Source organism: Bubalus kerabau, chromosome 7 (genome assembly GCF_029407905.1).
Source record: "Bubalus kerabau isolate K-KA32 ecotype Philippines breed swamp buffalo chromosome 7, PCC_UOA_SB_1v2, whole genome shotgun sequence".
NCBI classification, from domain to species: Eukaryota; Metazoa; Chordata; class Mammalia; order Artiodactyla; family Bovidae; genus Bubalus; species Bubalus kerabau.
Genome location: NC_073630.1, coordinates 50,164,411 through 50,180,772, shown reverse-complemented (window position 1 = coordinate 50,180,772; position 16,362 = coordinate 50,164,411). Strand labels below are relative to the sequence as shown.

Sequence of the window (16,362 nt, the reverse complement as noted above, 5' to 3'; positions counted from 1 at the left end):
ATTTGCATGAGGAAACACTTTTTCCCCGACTCCAGATGTGCCCTTTCATATGAAACGAACTGCCTCCCTGTAACATACTTGACCTCTTTCCAGGGCTTTACTCACTATACCCCAGAAGAGAAGAAATGCCCTCTCCAACTTTTAAATTTTGGAAGAATAAACTGAATATGCTCACAATGTTATTTAAGTAGAAGGTTAAGTCTGAGTCTGGAGTTCAGCTAGAGAGTTTATTTTGCTCTTGCACTAAGCTATGTCCTCCTACCCAATCTTTATCACAAGTAAAAGTATAGTTTTGATTTCCCATTTGCCTTTATATTTTATTTTCTTTATTTGTTCAGAACCCAAGTGAGGAAAACAGGCAGTTTTACTGAACTCCTTCAAATATCCCAACAAGTTATTCAATATTTATAAAATACTTATTTAATGTCTATTATGTAGGATATCAATGAATGAAATATTGTCCATGCCATCAAGTAAAAAGGCACTCTATCTCACAGAACAATTTTCAGGAATGCATTTATGCCACAAAAATAGCAATCATCAGTAGTATCTACTGAGATGAGAATCTAATATCTGGAATTATACACAACAGATGCTATTATTCTGCCAGTATCAGAAACAAAGACACTGAAGTTACAAGCTTAATAGACAGGCAAATCACCATGTCCATATTAGTTTAATCAACCCATGGTATCTCTATACCTGTGGTGGATTCATTTTGATACTTGGCAAAACTAATACAATTTTGTAAAGTTTAAAAATAAAATAAAATTAAAAACAAACAAAACAAAACAAAACAAAAAAACCTTACTTGTCATGATAAATAACTTTTCCTTTAGTGACTAGAACCAAAGGTATAATCACAATCAGCTTTACTTAATAGATGGCACTTTATTTATGAGTTTAAGAGCTCAAAAACCAACTCAAAAGATAGCAATAAGCAAAGAAGCAAATAACTAATTTTAAAAACGTGTGTCTAAGCACAAATCCACAAGCATTCATCTCTTTGTTTTAGAAACAATTCTGGTAAACCAGGTTATTTCCTTTTCCAAGTAACAGCAGATTAGAAGGAGCAAATTGGAAACAGGAGTGTGAGAAACTAGAGAGGTTACGGATACAGATACACTGATAGCAGGGAAAAAAAGACTTAAGAACTCAGTTAGATCATAAACCTCATAAGGGCAGAAACTCTTCACTGTTCTATGCTATATCCCTAGTGCCCACTATAGTGCTAGCAATAAATAATTGATGAATAATGGAATATTAAGTAAACTACAAAGGTTAACACTTGGGATCCATATGTCTTGTAATGAAAAATAGTTCTACACTTCAGCAAACTCGGAGAACAAATTCAGATAAATAAAAATAGTAATATTCTTAATAATGAATATTTCAAAAAAGAGTTAGTTGTGTTTAAAATGGTCAGTATATAAAGACAGAAAAAGGATAATGTCCAATATGGCAACAATAAAGAGAACACTGGTAAGCTTAAATTATCTGGAATACTACCTTTTAAGAAATATTATATTCCCTAATTACACTGGATTAATGAATTGTTAATATAAAAATTTGGTTGGTAAAAACCCCCATGTATTAATTCTCAGGAAGACTACAATTGAAATTGTAAGTGAAACTCACTTGAAATGCTATATAAATGCTCATAAGAAATAATAACAATGAGTACACATAGTAAAACTATATTCATTACTTACAAAGCAAATATAGCTAAATGTAATAAGAGTATCTCAAAATAGGGAGGAAAAACTCACACACTCAGTTCACTATACACAGCATTCTGAAGTTTTTTCTCCCAACCTGTTTTAAAAAAAGGAAAACATATATAAACATATTAGTTTTTTAAGTAAACATACATTAAAATTAAATTTATTTCACAAAAACTGTAACATCATATTTACTGTGAAAGAACTTTATCAACTGCCAATTGCTAATGTAAAGTGTTATTTAAAGAATTATTTCTTATATATTTACCAATATTCCCTTGGCTAATACTGAATACAAAGTTGTCAACATGATTTATTACTTTGTAAGTAAAACTATGGTGTCATTTTCTTAAGATGAGAAGAATATTTCCTTCTTCCATTGTTAAGGAACTCAACAAATGCCAAAATCTTTGGCAGTTGTACTGTCAGTGCTATGAGGAACATGCCAACGGAAGGGCGAGAAACAGCCAGGCACTTGACAAAGATCACAAGTAATTCATGACAATTACCTAGTCAGTAAATTCCTAAACAAGAGAAGCAGACTATTATGAGGCACCACCAGTCAGATCAGTTCACTTGGCTACTAACTATTATTTCTAATCAACTTATTTGGATAAGTAAACCACTTAATATCTCAGTTCCCAAGTGCAAAAGCTTAACAGCTTGCTCTAAAAGCTGAGGTCTTCTTCTGTTTTCTTTGAAGGGTAGAAAAGAGAGAAAAGAAGCAGAGAAAGAAAAAAGTCACATATGAAAGGTAAAAGACAAGATATTTAACCAAGGAGATTTTAATACATTCAGGATGTATTTTGACCAGGAAGGTAAACACTACTTAAAACTGATCAATGTAAAGCAGTTATTACCAGTGTTCCTGAATTTCTGCAGAAATGTCTGAAAGCTCTAATTCACTGCAGATAAAAACCTATCCTACCACTCTTCCACAATTTTAAACAAGTAACTGACTGCAGACACTATATCCCCTCAAAATAAAGTCTTTCCTTATTTTGCTTTAAAGAATTAGAGAAAGAAAAATAAAAAGCAACTTACAAACCTGATATTTTAAAGAATTCCTTAATATCTTCTTTTAGTGATTCAAGTTTAATCTCAGGTCTCTGAAGACTGGCCTGATTTTAGAAAGAAGAAACAAAAAGACAGGTCAAAAGTAGTCATTTGGGGTGATACTTAATGCTAACGAGATGTTTAAAAAGGAATGTCCAAATGTGTGTGTGTGTGTGTGTGTGTGTGTGTGTGTGTGTTAGTTGCTCAGTTGTGTCCAACTCTTTGAGACCCCATGGACTGTAGCTCACCAGGCTCCATAGGATTCTCCAAGCAAGAATACTGGAGTGGGTTGCTATTTCCTTCTCCAGGGGATCTTCCCAAACCAGGGATCAAACCTGAGTCTCCCATATTACAGACAGATTCTTACCATCTAAGCCACCAGGGGAGCCATATATGCATACTACCATTTAAAACACCCACTTTGAGATCAGAGCTCCTGAGCATCTGGAAGAGCTCGTAAGACAGAATACTCATATACTTTTAAAACAGAAGATCTGTGATAGGACACTAGAATCTACTGAAAATATTAAATCTTGTAGCTAATGAACAGTTAACATCTTCATCTAAGACTTTCATTTTTATGAATATTTAACATCTATTTTTATAATAGGAAAAATACTTTATAAATTCATTCTCTTTATACTTAATATATATGGTATCTACATGCACCTAATAGCCAAAAACCCTGATGCATCCATATAACTGGAGCTTTGAAGAGTGTCATCGCCTTTGGATTGCTGCTCTGTAAACCTGCATTTGTTCTACATATTTATGGAAAATACATAAAACTACCCACTCAAGATTGCCGGGAGAAATATCAATAACCTCAGATATGCAGATGACACCACCCTTATGGCAGAAAGGGAAGAGGAACTCAAAAGCCTCTTGATGAAAGTGAAAGTGGAGAGTGAAAAAGTTGGCTTAAAGCTCAACATTCAGAAAACGAAGATCATGGCATCCGGTCCCACCACTTCGTGGGAAATAGATGGGGAAACAGTGGAAACAGTGTCAGACTTTATTTTTTGGGGCTCCAAAATCACTGCAGATGGTGACTGCAGCCATGAAATTAAAAGACGCTTACTCCTTGGAAGGAAAGTTATGACCAACCTAGATAGCATATTCAAAAGCAGAGACATTACTTTGCCAACAAAGATCCATCTAGTCAAGGCTATGGTTTTTCCTCTGGTCATGTATGGATGTGAGAGTTGGACTGTGAAGAAGGCTGAGCGCTGAAGAATGGATGCTGTTGAACTGTGGTGTTGGAGAAGACTCTTGAGAGTCCCTTGGACTGCAAGGAGATCAGCCCTGGGATTTCTTTGGAAGGAATGATGCTAAAGCTGAAACTCCAGTACTTTGGCCACCTCATGTGAAAAGTTGACTCATTGGAAAAGACTCTGATGCTGGGAGGGATTGGAGGCAGGAGGAGAAGGGGACGCCAGAGGATGAGATGGCTGGATGGCATCACTGACTGGATGGACGTGAGTCTCAGCGAACTCCGGGAGTTGGTGATGGACAGGGAGGCCTGGTGTGCTGCGATTCATGGGGTCGCAAAGAGTCGGACACGACTGAGCGACTGAACTGATCTGATCTGATCTGACCCACTCACAAATGCTTTTTAGTGTCTCTTTCATCTTCAGTTGAATGCTTTCTATTCTACTGGTTTTTCACACTGTAATTTTTACCAAAATAATAATTTCTCCAACTTATAATGGCCTCAATTACCTTTGAAGTGTTGATCTTTCATCACCTAGCTCTATCTATCAAATTCTAGAGACATATGTCTTAAGAAGGGCTCCCCTTGTGGCTCAGCTGGTAAAGAATCCACCTGCAATACAGGAGACCTGGGTTTGATCCCTGGGTTGGGAAGATCCCCTGGAGAAGGGAAAGGCTACCCACTCCAGTGTTCTGGCCTGGAGAAGCCCACGGACTGTATGGGATCACAAAGAGTCGGACACGACTGACTTTCACTTTCACTCACTTTATGTCTTGAGAAAGCATTTCTCTTAGGGTATCTCACAAACATTTCTAATTAAGAAATCAAAAACTGATCTTATATTCCATTCACTACCTTTCTCCTTCTCTCCTATTTTTAATACTCATCCATGAAAATTACCATTAACCAAGTCAGAAATTTCAGTTATTCTCAATTCTACTCTAATTCTTCCAGGATTTTAACATCTCTCTGGGAAGATGACATTGGTAGTAGGGAGACTTTTTTGTTTTAATCTCCATGATCTCCACATTGAAACCAAGCAACTAGACAACAAAACCAAAATCCCATGGAAAACACTTACAACCAAACTTGGTAATAACATATTCCCCACAAACCTAAAATACAAGCAGTTGGGGACAAACCAACAACCACAAGACTTGTATGGTGTTAGCAACTATAAAAGGAAAGAGCAGAGGGGTTGTTGATGAATATGAAAAGACGAAGACCCCAAAATTGCCAGCAAGTATTCACTGGAACATATGAAGAGCTAATTTGAGAACAGGAGCTGACACTGGGAGGGTTGTTCTCTAATCCAAGATAGCAGACGAGGTCTAAAGACACTGGAGCAGCCTCACACCTATCAATACTTGAAACTGACCAGACAAGTCTGTTCTCCCTTTCTAAGAAGAAAAACTTGATAGAGTAATGAAAATTGAAGATAACAAGGAACCAACCTACTACCTTGAAAACTGATTAATAAATGAAAAGGCATCTATCTAGCCTGACTTTCCTACAGGAACTATTGTTTAGTCACTAAGTCGTATCCGACTCTTTTGCGACCCCATGAACTGTAGCCCGCCAGGCTCCTCTGTTCATGGAACTTCCCAGGCAAGAATACTGGAGTAGATTGCCATTTCCTTCTCCAGAGGATCTTCCCACCCAGGGATCAAACTCGTGACTCCTGCATGGCAGGGGAATTCTTTACCACTGAGCCACCAGGGAAGCCCTACAGAAACTATATCATTTGGTAACCAAATAATAGATATGGAGAAATGTCTCTTTATAAAAATATTCCAGCTAAAATAACTAAAACAGGTATGATATAATTAGAATACCATCATTTTGCAACGCCTAATCAATTCTAGGCATTGAGGAGAAATAGCTATAACTTTGCAAAAAAACAACCAGCCATTATGTGCTTCTCAATGAAAGAGGACTCCAGTGCCAATAGCTGTCGTCACTGAGATGGCACCTGAGTCTGATCAAAACCCCTGAATCCAACTGTCAACTTACAAGTCATATAAACGACAGAGGAACATGTTAATCTGAATCATGAAACTTCAGCATCAGAAGGGATTATAGAGTTCTTCTAGGCCAACTAACCATTTAAGGACAGATTCACTTCTCCTCTCCAAGGAGCTTTTTTAGCTTAGAAACTCTATGTTTGAAACTCTATGCTAGCTTTCCCTACTTTTAGTCAATTCTACCTTGGAACTATTCTGTTAGAAAATCCTTATTATGAACTAAAATAGATTCCCCTTAACATCTGCTACTATCATGTCTTCCCCTCTGCTCCACCTTACTCCAAGTTCACAGAAAATATGCCAAATCCCTTTTCTGTGAGAGATCTTCAAATACTCAAAGTTAACTATTGTATCTTCCCAGAAAGTTCTCAAGGTCACATACATTTTCAGGTTCTCCAAGTTCTCTTCATTTGACATATTCTCCTTACCACTCTGGTCATTTTCTCTAAACAAAGTCTAGTCCAACTTGTCTTCTACTGTAGTAACTTCCTAACTTACCTCTCTATTTCACTCATTCCACTACACCACTTATTCTCAAACTTTTAAGTCTCAGGACCCTCATTCTTAAAAATCATTGAAGACTCAAGAGTACTTCTGTTTATGTGGATTATATCTACTGATATTTAGAGTACTAGAAATTAATTCCTCAAAAAATAAAAAATTGAATTTCTGTATGGCCCAGCAATTCCAATTCTACATACATACTCAAAAGAACTGAAAACAGGGACTTTAACAGCTACTTGTACACTCATGCTCATCGCAGCATTATTTATAATAGTTAATATATGGATGCAACCCAAGGGTCAAAGATAAATGAATGGATAAAGAAAATGTTGTATGTACATACAATGGAATACTATTCAGCCTTAAAAAAGAAGACAATTCTGGCACATCTACAACATGGACAAACCTTGAGGACATTAGGCTAAGCAAAATAAGCCAGTCACAAAAAGACAAATGCTGTATGATGCCACTTATATGAGGTACTAGTCAAGGAGAAGGCAATGGCACCCCACTCCAATACTCCTGCCTGGAAAATCCCATGGACAGAGGAGCCTGGTGGGCTACAGTCCATGGAATCGCTGAGGGTCGGACACGACTCAGTGACTTCACTTTCACTTTTCACTTTCATGCATTGGAGAAGGAAATGGCAACCCACTCCAGTGTTCTTGCCTGGATAATCCCAGGGACATGGGAGCCTGGTGGGCTGCCATCTATGGGGTCACACAGAGTCGGACACGACTGAAGTGACTTAGCAGCAGCAGCAGAATAGTCAAATTCATAGAGACAGAAAGTAGAATGCTAATAGCCAGGGACTGTGAAGAAGGAGCAATGGGAAGTTAGTGTTTAATGAGTATTGAGTTTCAGTATGGGATGATGAAAAAGTTCTGGAGATGGATGGTGATAATGGTTGCAAAAAATGTGAATGTGAATTCACAAAAAATGTGAATGTACTTAATGTCACTGAACTGTACACTAATACAATTATGTAAAGTTTAAAAATAAAATAAAATTTTTTAAAAAATGGTTAAAATGGCAAATTTTATGTTTATCATAATAAAAATATTTGTCAATTCATTTTAAAGTAATAAATATAAATCTATTATATATTAACCAAAATATTTTTATTTAAAAGAACTATATTTTCAGAAACAAAAATTAGTGAGAAAAAGAGGCACTGTTTTACAGTGCAAATGCAAATGTCTTTGATGTTTGGATTCGTAGAAGACAATTGGATTCTTCAAACCGCTGTGATATTCCATCTGTGGCACTGTGTTGTTTTGACTAACATATATGAAAATCAGTGTCAAACAGGCAACTGGAAAATGATATTTTAATATCCTTTTCAGATATCGTGGATATTCTCCTTTGATAGTATACTAAATTTGACAACTAGTAGTTTCCTAAAGATTAGCTGAAATGTGGAATTTGAACATCAATGAACTTATACTTTCACACTTTATTGGAAAAACATGTATCGATCTGCCTTGCACTTTGAATCAATCTTCTACTTATACATGATTTTGCAACATTACGTATCAATCATTTCAAACATATTAACAAGTGATGTGGTAGACATATTTCATTAAACAATATCAGAAAGTAACATTTGTTAATATCACCATCAATATCATCAGAAAAGTATTTAAGTATTAGGAAGCCATCAAATTCACTGATGAAAACAAGTTTTCCAGAATCCAATTTTTATTTAAAGCCTGAATTTTATAATTGGCAATATATAACAGTTTTCCTTGAAGTGATAGGCTCACTTTGCTCATTTTAGAGAAAATATCTGCCAAATATTCAAGTGTGAATAACAGTTTGTCAACAGTTTACGCTTACAAGTAAAGATGTTCCATTTTTTTAAAAAAAGCAATTCAGTTTATAATTTAGTTAATCACTGGAGTGGTCTTCCTCTAGATAATCATCTTATTCCAATAGACAGCAGTAGTGTCTTACTCATAATTTCCATTTCAGCAAACAGATTATTTAAAAATTAGTATTCAAGAAATGAGATTTAATAAAATTTATACTTGTTTACTGTTGATCAAGAACACTTAAACACTTAGATTATGTTTTAAAACTGTGTGTTGGTGAAAAATACAGTGACTACTAGTAGAGTTTGGTACTAGTTCCCCGATTTAAACTCATCGCCATTGCTTTTGTAGCGTCAGTGTAAATGTCAGCACAATGAATATTTTTTTAAAAGGCCTTTGTATCATACAAAATAGTTTTGACCTGAAGGGGTCTTAGGGCCCACCGGGGGTCCACAGATTATACTTTGAGAACCACTGCACTAGGCTTCTAGAGCATATGTCTTTCATCTCTGAGCCAGCATAATGCTTATCACATAGAAGTATTTCATAAATGTGTTTTCAGTGAACACACTGCACTAAAGATTACTTAGGCCTACACCTACAAAACCCCATGGGAACGGAATTCCCTGATGGTCCAGTGGTTAGGACTCGGCACTTTCACTGTTGTGGCCTGGGGAACTAATATCCCATAAGCTATGTGGTGCAGCCAAAGACAAAACAAAAAACACAAAACACAAACACAAATGGGAGGGGTGGGGGAGAATGGCTACAAATAAAAATGCATTAAAGCAAAAAACATAAAAAGATGGCCAATTTAAAAAAAAAGTTAACTCCACTATGTTACGACAGAGGCATCATCCACAGAACAATTAATTCTAATTTTAGAAACTAGAAAAGAGGAGAAAAGGCATATAGGCTGAGTGGATGAACTGAACAGAGGTATGGAAAAGTTCTGGTGCACTATCAGTTTGTAGAAGGGTGGAAGCTCCAGGAGAATACAGAAAGGAATAAAGTGGAGGATGAAAGTAGAACACTTCCCATTTCTATCTAACCTGCTCACCAGTGCCTGACTAGTGCTCCCCAAAACCATCTCAATGTCTTCACCCTCAAAACACCTCAACGACCCTTTCACTGCCTATGAAATAAAGACAAACTCATTCTGGCATTTCAATCCCAATTTATAAAATCTTATCTCTCTAGAAGCGCCCTACAACAAAAAGCTACTTAGCCTTGTCACCATTCCTATATCAGGAATTCACTCCCATCTTCTCCCCTTTAAGTGCCATCCAAGCCTTCTCCAAGTCCAGGGGTCTCCTTTCAATATAGTATATACACCTATTCATTTGCATTCTTCCTTCAATAATTAACTGAACACTTCCTACAAGCTAGTTGCTCAGTATAAGGGGAAAACCATCACAAAGTCATCCCTCTCCCTTATAGAACTCAAAATGTATTTAGTGAGGTTAAAAAAAAAAAGCTAAGGGAGAAGTATGATTTTAAAAATAACCTATATATAACCCCCTCCCCATATCAAATGCAAACATTTTCATCACTAACATAATTGCTTTGGACTTAATCTAGTTTTTCTAAAGAGCCCATCACCACCACAGAAAAGAGTAGCACAGAAACATATACGTTACCATATGTAAAACAGCTAGCCAGTGGGAATTTGCTGTGTGATGCAGGGAGCTCAACACAACACTCTGTGACAACCTAGAGGAGTGGGGTGGGGTGCGAGGGAGGTTCGAGAGAGAGGTGAATACATATACCTATGGCTGATTCATGTTGATGTGTGGCAGAAACCAATACAACATTGTACAACAATTTTCCTCCAATTAAATAAAATTTTAAAAACAGATGCTCTGGGGTTCTAGGGGACTTCCTTGGTGGTCCAGTGGTTAAGACTCTGTGCTTCCAATGCAGGGGTGTGAGTTTGATCCCTGGTCAGAGAACTAAGATCCCACATGCCATGCAGTGTGGTCAAATTTTAAAAACAACAACAACAACAAAAAATGATGCTCTGAGGTTCTAGTCTCATGACAACATCCTATCAGTTATATTATTTCTTCTCTCTCCAAAGCCTATCTCCTTCCAGGTTCCTTCCTTTACAACTCTTACAACTCTATTATTCATAATAACAATTTGAGCAACAAGACTTATTAAGCACTTAATGGAATGGAAATAGCATTTGAGGTTTTATACAACATCCATTTTAAACACAAATAACACATGATACAAAATAATGATGACCTGGTGTGAGACATCAAATTTGGAATCAGGCTATCACTCTACCATCTAGAGGATGAATGAGCAAATTCAACTTTAAGATGTAGGTTGATTTCATAATTTAAGAAAACACAGAAATCAAAAACCATATGCTTTTTCTAGAAACACAAAGTTCCATGTTATTACACCAAGATTTTTAAATAAGTAAACTTTAGTATAAGAAAGGATACATTAAAATACTACAAGAAATGACTAATGACAAGGGGGAAGTCTGAAAATCATTTATATTTGGCTTTGAAATAGTCTGTGTGATTTTAATTTTTCTAATTAAGTTGGGCCAACACTGCTTTAGCACTTTCTAAATATAATACAGACAAAATGAAGGCAGCACAGAATATGGTCGTGGCAGGAAAATGCCCTCTTGACTAAATTTGTAAAGACCTGTTACAAACAGCCAGTTGTTTAACCATACATTATCAAAGCTGATTGTAAAGCTGTCTTTTAAGAGTTAGCTGACATTTCTAGCAAACATCTGAGCTATTGGACATAAACTAAGGCAAAGTTATCACATATATTTTCAAGTCCAAGACTACATTACATTACTTTAAAAGGATCTATAATTATATTCTTTTAAAGTAGGAATCTATAATATCATAGATTTCCTATTTTATCTTAAGAATCAGGCAAATACATGTTTTTGAATTTCCTGTGAACCATCTCCTTATACTCCTTTATCAGTTTTGCTTCCTCTACTTTTTATTACCTCAAGGCAATTAATTCCCTGATGTTATATGTATAGATACATAACCCTTTATTTGAAATCCTACAACCTAAAAAGCTTGGAAAATTAAAGCTGTTTTTTTTTTTTTAACTGAATTGATGGCAAAATCTGTCCTGACTTAAACTCATTTGGTAGAAAAATCGACTGAAAATTCATACATTTTGCTGCATAAATACTAATGTGTAATTACAAGGTGCAATAAAACAATAAATAGTAAGGATTTAAATAACGTACAGAATATGCAGGAATTACCTTTCTAAAATTTGAAAAATGCTACTTCCAAAACATACCTGCCCCTAGGTTTTGAATAAGGGATTGTGGACCTGTATTTATGTGCAGGTTGGTACAAGGGTAATTGCAGTTTTGGACCATGAATTTTAAATCATTATAACTAGGCTCAAACACATCTTTATTAATCAAAATAGGAACGATTACAATCAACACATTTTTGCCAATGAGAAATAAGTTTACTTCTGTAGCCCAAAAAATCCGCGCTTCAGGATTCAGTGAACTCTTGGAAAGCACTTTATGCCTCCTGCTGGTTGTGGAAGGGTTTTCCCTACAAAAGGTCATCAAGATGCTTGAAGAAGTGGTAATCCATTGGTGAGAGGCCAGGTGAATATGGCAGATGAGGCATAAATTCATAGTCCAATTTGTTCAACTTCTGAAGTGTTGGTTGTGTGACATGCAGTCGGGCATAGTCATGGAGAAGAACTGGGCCCTTTCTGTTAACCAGTAACTGTTGCATGCACTGCAGTTTTCCATGCATCTCACTGATTTGCTGAGCATACTTCTCAGATGTAATGGTTTCACCAGGATTCAGAAAGCTGTAGCGGATCAGATCGGCAGCAGGCCACCAAACAGTGACCATGATAATTTTTTGGTACAAGTTTGGCTTTGGGAAGTGCTTTGGAGTTTCTTCTCTGTCCAACCATTGAGCTGGTCATCTCCAACTGTTGTATAAAATCCACTTTTTATGGCACGTCACAATCTGATAGAAAAATGGTTCTTTGTTGTTGCATAGAATAAGAGAAGACAACACTTCAAATCAACATTTTTTTTCAGTTAGCTCATGAGGCACCCACTTATTCCACTCATTGAGCTTTTTTGCCTTTCCAACTTGTTTCAAATGCCAAACAACCATAGAATGGTCGACGCTGAGTTCTTAAGCAACTTCTCATGTAGTTGTAAGAGGATCGACTTCAACGACTGCTCTCAATTGGTCAAGTCAACTTGTGGGCTTTCCCAGTGGCTTAGACAGTAAAGAATCTGCCTGTAATGCAGGAGACCTGGGCACGATCCCTGGGTCAGGAAGATCCCTGAAGAAGGAAATGGCAACCCACTCCATTATTCTTGCCTGGAAAATCCCATGGACAGAGGAGCCTAGTGGGCTACAGTCCATGGGGTCACAAAGAGTCGGACATGACTGAGCAACTAACACACACACAAATTCTGATGGCTGGCCACTACGTTCCTCATCTTCAAGGCTTTGCAAAACTTCTTGAGCCATCACTGTACATTCGTTAGCAGTTCCTGGGCCAAATGCATTGTTGATGTTGTGAGTTGTCTCTGCTGCTTTACGACCCGTTTTGAACTGGAATAAAAAAATCGCTCAAATTTGCTTTTTGTCTAACATAATTTCTTTAGTTTAAAATAAATATAAAATAATCAGCAAGTAATAAGACATTAGCAAAAAAACATAAATTGAGAAATGCACATTCAAATGATGTATAACATAACCACATTTACTTGAGAACATATTCCAGTATCAAATGGCAAAGTTCAACAATGCAAAACAGCAATTACTTTTGCACCAACCTAATACTATCATCTCACTATGAGAGCAAAACTTTATCTTATTCATTGGTTTATTCCCTGGGCCTTGAACTGTGTCTTACACATAGTAAATAATAGATACTTGTTCAATAATAAAAATAAATAATAACAGTGAATTAATAGATGTTGAGTTCAAAATAGAAAGGAACAAAAATATTCCTTCAAGGCAGTAACTTCCAAATGAAGTTAAATTATACAGATCATTAATCTCTTATTTGCAATTCTGAAATAGAAAAGGCTTTGGAAAAAGTTTTGTCATTACTGCTTATATTCTGAAGCTTCAGGCTTTTTTATAAAATTGAGAAACAACTATTAACTTATTAGATCCCAAATTACAATAAAAAGAAATACTTACAGAAAAAGTATTTTTAAAGAAAAGCAGACTGCCACAGCAGACTTTGAATTCCTTAAGTAAGGATGCTTTTCATAATCTTTTACCACTAAGTATTTGATACATAGTAGGTACTCAGATATGCAGATGACACCACCCTTATGGCAGAAAGTGAAGAAGAACTAAAGAGCCTCTTGATGAAAGTGAAAGAGGAGAGTGAAAAAGTTGGCTTAAAGCTCAACAGTCAGAAAACTAAGAACATGGCATCCGGTCCCATCAATTCATGGGAAATAGATGGGGAAATAGTGGAAACAGTGGCTGACTTTATTTTTCTGGGCTCCAAAATCACTGCAGATACTGACTGCAGCCATGAAATTAAAAGACGCTTACTCCTTGGAAGGAAAGTTATGACCAACCTAGACAGCATATTGCCCACTCCAGTGTTCTTGCCTGGAGAATCCCAGGGACGGCGGAGCCTGGTGGGTTGCCGTCTATGGGGTCGCACAGAGTCGGACACGACTGAGGCGACTTAGCAGCAGACAGCATATTAAAAAGCAGAGACATTACTTTTCCAACAAAGGTCCGTCTAGTCAAGGCTATGGTTTTTCCAGTGGTCATGTATGGATGTGAGAGTTGGACTATAAAGAAAGCTGAGTACTGAAGAATTGATGCTTTTGAACTGTGGTGTTGGAGAAGACTCTTGAGAGTCCCTTGGACTGCAAGGAGATCCAACCTGTCCATCCTAAAGGAGATCAGTCCTGGGTATTCATTGGAAGGACTGATGTTGAAGCTGAGACTCCAATACTTTGGGCATCTGATGCGAAGAGCTGACTCATTTGAAAAGACCCTGATGCTGGGAAAGATTGAGAGCAGGAGGAGAAAGGGAAGACAGAGGATGAGATGGTTGAATGGCATCACCGACTCAATGGACATGGGTTTGGGTGGACTCTGGGAGTTGGTAATGGACAGGGAGGCCTGGCGTACTGTGGTTCATGGGTTGCAAAGAGTCGGACACGACTGAGCGACTGAACTGAACTAAAGGTACTCAATATATATTGTCAGAATGGACACTAAGAAGAACTGGGATTTGTTTCATTTAATAAAGACATGTTGAGTACCTTTCTCATAGTAGTCATTATGCTAGGTATATAAGACAGCAAAACGAGAGACACAGAGTCTTTCCCTGTCTTTATGAAGCAGACTTCAGTGGGGAAGGATGATGCTTAAATACTACAAAAAATAAAGTTCCAGGTACTATGAATCCCAAAAAGAAAGGAGTAGATAAACTAAACTAGAAGGTTACGGAAATTCTGTAAAACTTAGACAGTCATGGCTGAAGAGCAGAGACTGAAGAAGAGTGCTACCAAGCTTTGTAGGCCTAATCAAGGACTTCGTTCATTTTCCTAAGGGCAATGAGAAGTACTGAGGGATTTCAAACAAAGGGAGTGATATTTCATTTGGACTTTAATTCAGACTTCTACTTTCTGAGCACTTACTATGTTCCAGGCATATTATCTTGTTCAATCCTCACAAAATTGGCCTTGTATTTCCAAGTTGTATGGAGAAGGTGGTGGCTGATCAGCATCCCTATGTACAACCAGAAGAGCCAAACAAACAGAAATCCAACTATATATAGACAGAAGAGGGTTGTTAAGAGAACAAGAACTAGAGTAACAGAAAGGGGAAAATCTTGAGAGACATACTGGCTGCTGTAGCCACATTTTCCCTTGGATCATTATTCTGAGCATGAACTGAAGGCTGACAATCGGGACAAACCCAGTACCATCCCTGGTGGAGGGCTACCAAGGGAGGACAGAGAAATAAGCATAGCTTTGGCATAGACTTGGGAGATCTTAAGCACATGGCCAGTTTTCTCAAGAAATTTTTGAATATTAAAACTGTGTGGGGTAGAAGGCTACAAACCTAAGCACAAGACTTGTGGAAAAGTTCTTTAGCAGTCTGACCAGAAAAAGGTTAGAGTCTGGGACCCAAGGAGGAAAGCACCCTTAGAATATATCAAATTCATAGCTGAAAACTTGTGAGAGCCAGGGAAGAAACAAAGGAAAGAAAATTAAGCCTGAAAGTAAAACTCAGTCTCAACCCAGCACACTCCCTAATTGGATAAAGGGAATCAGTCCCAAGATTATCGGCCCAGCGGGTGGTAGCGTTGTGGTGATCAGTCCCCCAGTCATATCTGACTCTTTGGGACCCCATGGACTGTAGCCCACCAGGTTCCTCTGACCATGGGATTTCCCAGGCAAGAATACTGGAGTGGGTTGTCATTTCCTCCTTCAGAGGATCTTCCCGACTCATGTATTGAACCCACGTCTCTTGCATTTCCTGCACTGGTAGGCAGATTCTTTATCACTGTGCCACTGGGGAAGCCCAGCAGAGGAGAGAGTGAATCCTTAAAAAAGGGAAGATATCAGGAGGCATTACAATTTTTTGGACACAATATCTGGCATAAAATAAAAATTACTAGGCATGCCAACAGACAAAATTAGATCAACAAAAGATAAGGAAAAATAACACCATAGACAGATCCACATGTGATCCAGATATTGGTGTTAACTGACAAAGACTTTAGAACAATTATGAGTTATATTTTGTTTAAAGAGAAAGAACTGGACAGAGTAGATGAAAAACAGATAATTTTACCTAATAATTGGAATCAATAAAAGAGAACCATTTGGAAACTTTAGAACTGAAAAATAACACTAAATGTAAATAAGAACTCATTCGATAGATTTACCAAGAGATATAAAAATAGCATAAAACAGGATTCATGAATTGAAAGAAGGTCAAAAGAAAATGTCCAAACTAAAGCACAGAGGAAAAAAATGTAAAATAAAGGAA

The 16,362-nt window shown here is 37.1% G+C and overlaps 1 protein-coding gene across 1 annotated transcript in view; it reads right to left on the bottom strand.

Annotated features, from left to right (window-relative positions):
* Positions 1-16,362, bottom strand: part of TBC1D19 (TBC1 domain family member 19) — a 149,059-nt gene that overhangs the window by 118,803 nt on the left and 13,894 nt on the right. The window contains exons 2-3 of the mRNA XM_055588202.1: positions 2,770-2,842; positions 1,770-1,815 (exon numbers count right to left, since the gene is read on the bottom strand). Coding sequence (XP_055444177.1) covers positions 1,770-1,815; positions 2,770-2,842 — 119 coding nt within the window. The remainder of the gene's footprint in view (positions 1-1,769; positions 1,816-2,769; positions 2,843-16,362) is intronic.